The 6,145-nt window shown below is 52.5% G+C and overlaps 1 protein-coding gene across 1 annotated transcript in view; it reads right to left on the bottom strand.

The window, feature by feature from the left end:
• Positions 1 to 6,145, bottom strand: part of SLC24A4 (solute carrier family 24 member 4) — a 218,705-nt gene that overhangs the window by 56,553 nt on the left and 156,007 nt on the right. Inside the window, 4 exon segments of the mRNA XM_007944500.1 lie at positions 3,027 to 3,101; positions 3,865 to 3,968; positions 4,470 to 4,554; positions 5,655 to 5,729. Coding sequence (XP_007942691.1) covers positions 3,027 to 3,101; positions 3,865 to 3,968; positions 4,470 to 4,554; positions 5,655 to 5,729 — 339 coding nt within the window.

Raw genomic sequence — 6,145 nt, 5'->3', positions numbered from 1 at the left:
ATTGCCCTGGCTAGGACTTCCAGTACAATGTTGAATAGAAGTGGTGATAGTGGGCATCCTTGTCTGGTTCCTGTTCTCAAGAGGAATGGTTTCAATCTCTCTCCATTGAGAATAATCCTAACCCTGATCACTTCTGAGTTATAAAAAGAGAAGACCGACAGAGACACACACAGAAGGTGACGTCAGATATCAAGAAATGCCAGGGCACACCGAGGAACTTCTGGGGCTCCTAAAAAGGAAGGACTGCCCCCTCGAGCCACGCTCTGAATTCGGACTTCTAGCCTCCTGAACCGTGAGAAAGTAACTTCCTGCTCTTTAAAGCACACACTGGCATCTGTATGGCAGCAGCACTGTGTAACCTAGACAGTAACTGTGGTGCAAACGGAGGGACGGCTGGCCTTTGCTTTGCTGAGCAGTGCATGGGAGGAACTCAATGTTCTGGAAAAGCATGTCACCCTGTTGGCATCACTCACAGTGCTTGGGATACCAGCGCAACATGCCAGCATCAGTCTGCATCAGTCACTGTCAGGCTCGGTGTTGTCCTGAATGGGGCCACATGCAATTACGTTATCAGGGTTTCTTGTGTGATCAGTAGTCCATGGGTGGTGCATGTGTTCAGTGCTCAACTACTGACCAAAAGGATGGGGGTTCAAATCCACTCAGAGGTGCCACTAAAGAAAAGTCTGGAGATCGACTTCTGAAAGGTCACAACCATGAAAACCTGAGGAGGTCCGTTCTGCTTGGCCACACACATGGAGTGCCTGTGAGCTGGGGTCAACTTGAAGGCAACTGGTTTTGTTTTTTTTTTTCCCTAGTGTGCTCATGTTGCAGCATTCACAAACTGAGAAAGCATTCTTACACTTTTTTGTATCTCCTTTATATTATAAATAAGGAGGTCTGGTGGCACAATGCCTAAGGCATTTGATGGCTGACCAGAAGGTTGGTGGTTCAAACCCACCTGACACTCCAAGGAAGGAAGACTGGGCAATCTACTTCCATGAAGATTTACCACCTAGGAAACCCAAAGGGGTTTGCTATGAGTTGGAATCAACTTGATGGCAGTGGGTTTGGTTATGGTTTTGGTTTTATATTATAATTACATCAGCAGTTCGAACCCACCAGCTGCTCTATGGGAGAAAGATAAGGCAATCCGCTTCCAAAAACATTTACAGCCTTCAAAACCCTATGGGGCAGCTCTACTATTTCCTAAAGAGCAGCTATGATTTGGAATTGACTCGATGGGTGTGGATTTTTTTTTTCCAAATATTGTAATTAGACTATTATGTTGAGTTTTTAAGGCATTTGACTGCTAGTCAGAAGGCTGGCGGTTCAAATCCACCAGTCGTTCCTCAGAAGGAAGACTGGGCAATCTATTTCCATAGAGATCCCACCTCTGAAACCCGAGGAGGGGTCACTACTTGAGTCACAATTGACTCGACAGCAGTGACTTTGTTTTTGTGTGTGTGTGTGTGTGTGGTGCATGGTTAGGCACTTGGCTACTAACTAGAAGACTGGCAGTTTGAACTCACCAGCTGCTCTGCTGGAGAAAGGTGAGGCAGTCTGCTTCTGTAAAGATGACAGCCTTGGAAATCCTATGGGGCAGTTCTACTATGTCTCATAGAGTTGCTGTAAGTCGGTATTGACTTGACAACAATGGGTATGTTGAGTTTTTGGAAAATGTGTAGAAGCAAATTGTTTCTCTATAAATTTCATTTTTCAGGGGTATGGCAGGCAGCCTTTCAGATGCTCCCAGGGATCTGCCCCCCTCTGATCGTCGGGCTCCCCTAGAATGGGCATAATCTCCTTCCCTAGAGGGTGGTCTAGCCTTAGTGACTTGCTTCTGACAAATAGAATATGGCAAAGTGAGGGGACCCACTTTGAGGCTAGGTTACAGAAGGCTGTGGCTCCCATCTTGAGCACCTTTTCACCCTCTTCTCCAAGAAGGCAGCTGCTGTGTCGGAACTGCCCTATGGAAAGGCCCACGGGGCAAGGAACTGAGCTCTCTGGCCTCTACCGCATGGCCCCGAGGCCTGGCAGCAGGCTTGGAAGGGATCTGGAAAGTGGATCCTCCTCAAGTCAAGTCTTGAGATAACTGTGCCCTGGCTGACAGACACTTCAACTGCCACCTGAGGAGCCCCTGAGCTGGGGTACTCAACCATATTCCTGTCCCCCAGACAATGGGAGATGCTGAATGTGTGCTGTTTCAAGCTGCGGAGCTTTGGGGAAATTCGTTATGCTGTCGATAACTAACACAAGAGACACGGCTGTCACAGAAAGCTGGCTCAAGGTCTGCGGGACTGAGAACCGCCGCTCTGTGTGAACGTGGCCTTGTCAGACGTAATGTGTCCCAGTGCCGCCACGCTAAAGTTTCCCTGGCATTGAAACCACTCCCCCATGGGTGATGTGAGCCCCGGCAGTAGTCTGCGTCACGCACATCACTGCCGTGTCGCTGTCATGTGTCCTGATGTCCCCCGGCCCTGGGGGCCCCCAGGGTAGCAGGATTGCCTGCCCCCCCACTGGCGGGCCCCAGGCAGCCCTGTTTTGGCCCCTCCGGCTTTTCTTTCTCTCACAGGTTCTTCCCTTGACCCCAGCTGCCACCTCTGACTGCTCTGCGATGCCTCCCTTTTCCCGCCCCACAGTGTGCCTGAAGCTCGGCTTCTAGAGCTGAGTCCCCAAGAGTCCCCTCAGTCCCAGTGGGGGTGTGAAGGGCCCCTGAGGAGCAAAATGGTTGAGCATTAAGAGCACAGACCAGGTCACAGGGTCACAGACGCCTTGGTGTTTTCCAGGGCTTTTTACTTTGAAGACAGTTCCTGAGGCTGCTCCATAACCAAGGTATCGGGGACAAGACATTTGGGGGTACAGTGCTGGGGGGACCAGTCAATGCACTGCCGTGAGTGGTCAGCACATCCCACTGCTGGGGGAGTAGGGGCAGAGTCTCTGGTTCTGATGGGGGCAGAGAGGGGCAGGGTCCTGGGCGTTGGCGGGGTCCTGGATACCTTGACACTGGGGCAGGACGACTAACTCACCACAATAAGCATGATGACAGACAGCGTGTAGTACACAGAGTCCCGGCACACGGCCCACCACGTCAGCCGCACCACCTGCCAAGCACAGGGCTGTCAGCTACCATCGCTGGGAAACGACACAGAGGGCAGAGGAGGGGGAGACACCCTCACACTGCCCAGACTCCACAGGTGCACAGGTGCAGGAAGGCACCCAGGAAGTTTTCCTGAAAGCCAACTCGCTGCCCCTAACTCTCCGTTATGATTGGAGAACAGAATAAAATGTAGCAAGGCTCTTACATGAGGGCAAAACTACCCCCATTCCTCCCAGTACTAAAATCACTCATTTCACCAAAGAAGCTCTCTGTGGAGGCAGAGAACAGAGGCACCTGCTTGCTTCACCTGATGCTGGTACCTTCTGGAAATGACTGGCCACCCACCTCTACTCCGTCAGCCAGGCAGGGCCTTCCCATGAGGTCCAGTCTAATATACTCCATGGTTCTGAAAACCAGGAAGGTGCCCTTCTTGCTGGGAGGCCAGAGCCAGGCCCCGCAGAGTTCCAGGCTCTTGAGCAGGATCAGGGTTCCAGGAGGCAGAACCAAATATCATTAACTATTCACTGCTGTGAATGAACTCTATCCTGGGACTGGCCATGAGGGCGGGTGCTGTTCTTGCCTCTCAGACCCACAGCATGTTGAATCGGAAGGAAACTCAGACAGGGCAATGGACTGAGAGGGGAAAGGTGACTTGCTGACAGCCACAGTGGGTGCCCCTACCGCCGGCCCAGCCTCTCTACCCAGACGCATCCACTCCTACAACTGAAGGGGGCTCGTCAGACAGGCTGAGGAGAAGAACCTCTTACCTGTCCAGCAAACAGTCCACAGACTCCAATTATACACAGGATGTTGAACACAGCGGAGCCCACGATGGTCCCCACACCGACATCCCCATGAGTGATGAACACACCTGGAAGGAGAAAGATAAATCCTGGCCCTCGGCCACCTGGCCCTAGGCTTGCTCCTTCCTCTCAGGCCCAGGCTGGCTGTGAGGACTGTGTAGGGTGGGGGTTCTTTGCTAGAACAACAAAAACAGAGAGGCGGAAGTGCCCTCTGGGGACCATTTTTTACAAAGCTGCTTTACTGAGGTATAACTTGCAGGCCATAACACTTGCCCATTTAAAGCACCACTTCAGTGGTGTTTTAATGTATTTGTAGATGATCCAACCATCAGCATAATCAGACTTTAGAATATGCTTGTCATCCCCAAAATAAACCTGTTAGAGTCCTCTCCATTCTCTTCCATCCCAATCCCCAGGCAACTACTAATCCACTTCCTGTCTTTCCCAGTTCTGCCATTTTACAGACGAGAAAACTGAGCTTCAGAGCTGGCAAATGTCCCCCACTGCCCTGGGCACCACGCCTAGGCTCGCTCTAGACCCTGTGTCTCAGCGTGGTGGGGATCCCTTACCAATAACCGAGGCAAACAGCTCTGGTGTAGAGCTTCCTGCAGCCATGAAGGTGGCCCCAGCCACATCTTCACTCAGATGGAGTCTCTGAAACAGAAGTGACCACAGGCCCTCAGGGCAGTGGACATACTCACTGGACACTCGGCAGCCCGGGTAGTTGTGGGGACGCACTGCTATAGGTGAAGCCAAGCTCCTTAGGGGCCTCCCTGGGCAGGCTGTCCCCTGCAGGTCCTGAGCAGGGGCTCTCCAGCCACTCTGTTGGATGCCCCACTCCCTCCACCAGACCTGCTCTCCTGGCCTCCTGCTCTGCTCCTGCCAGACCTTCAGCTTGGAAGCTCCTTTATTTCCAATATCAGTCCACCTTCTATTTATTCTCTGAGCTGCTGACTCAATGCCTCCTTGGTGAAGCCTTTCCTAAGGTGTCCCGCAGAGCTAGGTGCTCCCCCTTGAACATGTTCTGTGTCTTATGCTCCATCTACTGGAACAAGAATTACACGGAGTGAGGGTTTTGGTCCACACATTGGCCTTCCCCCTGGACAATGAACCCCTGAGGGTAGGGGTGGGTCTTTCATCTTTGGATCCCCAGTGACTAGAACAGGGTCTGGCACACATGGGAGGTGTGGAAACAAAACCTTGATGAGGAGCCAAAGCAGAGGAAAGAGGAAAGACTGGGGTCTAGCATATGGGGAGAAATAAGAAACTAAAAATAACAAAATAACGGAAGGGAGAACATGTCCACTTGCAATGGTCTGAACAGAGAGCAGGACCTGTTGCTGCTGAAAGTCAGTATCCTCTTCAGGTGAGTCCTCTAGTAAGCTGGGGCCCCACCTGTTACCTGCCACCTACAGCTGGTTACAGCCTGGCTGGGCTCCCAACTAATTGGGCTTGACATGAGTTGGGGCCTACCGTGAATCCAGACGTTCTGAGTAATGATTTTGTGCTGAAGCATTTTCTTCTGCCAAGCCCTAGGAGGGGCTGCCGTGTGCCAACCCCACCCTGGGGGCTTCAGAGCAAGGCTTCGTGTGGGGCAGACCCTAAGTGCGTGGTGTGAAGGTTCTACACCAGGCGCCCTCACTCCACCCCCAGCCTTCTCAGCCTGCTGCATGTGCATGTACATCCCACATGCCCTCAATTTCTTCACACCCCCAAAGAGCATCCCCGAGGGGTCCCAAGTCCCTCCCACATACCTCACAGATCTTCTCTAAAGATGGAACAAAGAAGTCATCGCATACAATGGCCAAGGCGTAGAACATGTACAGAGCCTGTGTGAAGACAAGGGGAGGGAGTGTGGGGGTGAGAGGACAGTCATCACACATGACGGCCAAGGCATAGAGCATGCACAGAGCCTATGTGAAGACAGGAGGAGGGGGTGTGGGGGGTGAGGGGACACCTCACATATGACATCACATATGAGGACCAAAGCATAGACAGAGCCTGTGTGAAGACAGGAGGAGGGCGTGTGGGGGGTGAGAGGACAGCCATCACACATGACAGCCAAGGCATAGAGCATGCACAGAGCCTGTGTGAAGACAGGAGGAAGGGGCTTGGGGGGTGAGGGGGCAGCCATCACACATGACGGCCAAGGCATAGAGCATGCACAGAGCCTATTGGAGGACAGGAGGAGGGGGTGTGGGGGTGAGGGGACAGTCATCACACATGATGGCCAAGGCATAGAGCA

This window comes from Orycteropus afer, unplaced genomic scaffold, assembly GCF_000298275.1.
Source record: "Orycteropus afer afer isolate SDZICR_OR568_19922 unplaced genomic scaffold, OryAfe1.0 scaffold00127, whole genome shotgun sequence".
Lineage (NCBI taxonomy): Eukaryota > Metazoa > Chordata > Mammalia > Tubulidentata > Orycteropodidae > Orycteropus > Orycteropus afer.
Note: the sequence above shows the minus strand (reverse complement) of the source record. Positions and strands in the feature narration are given on the sequence as shown.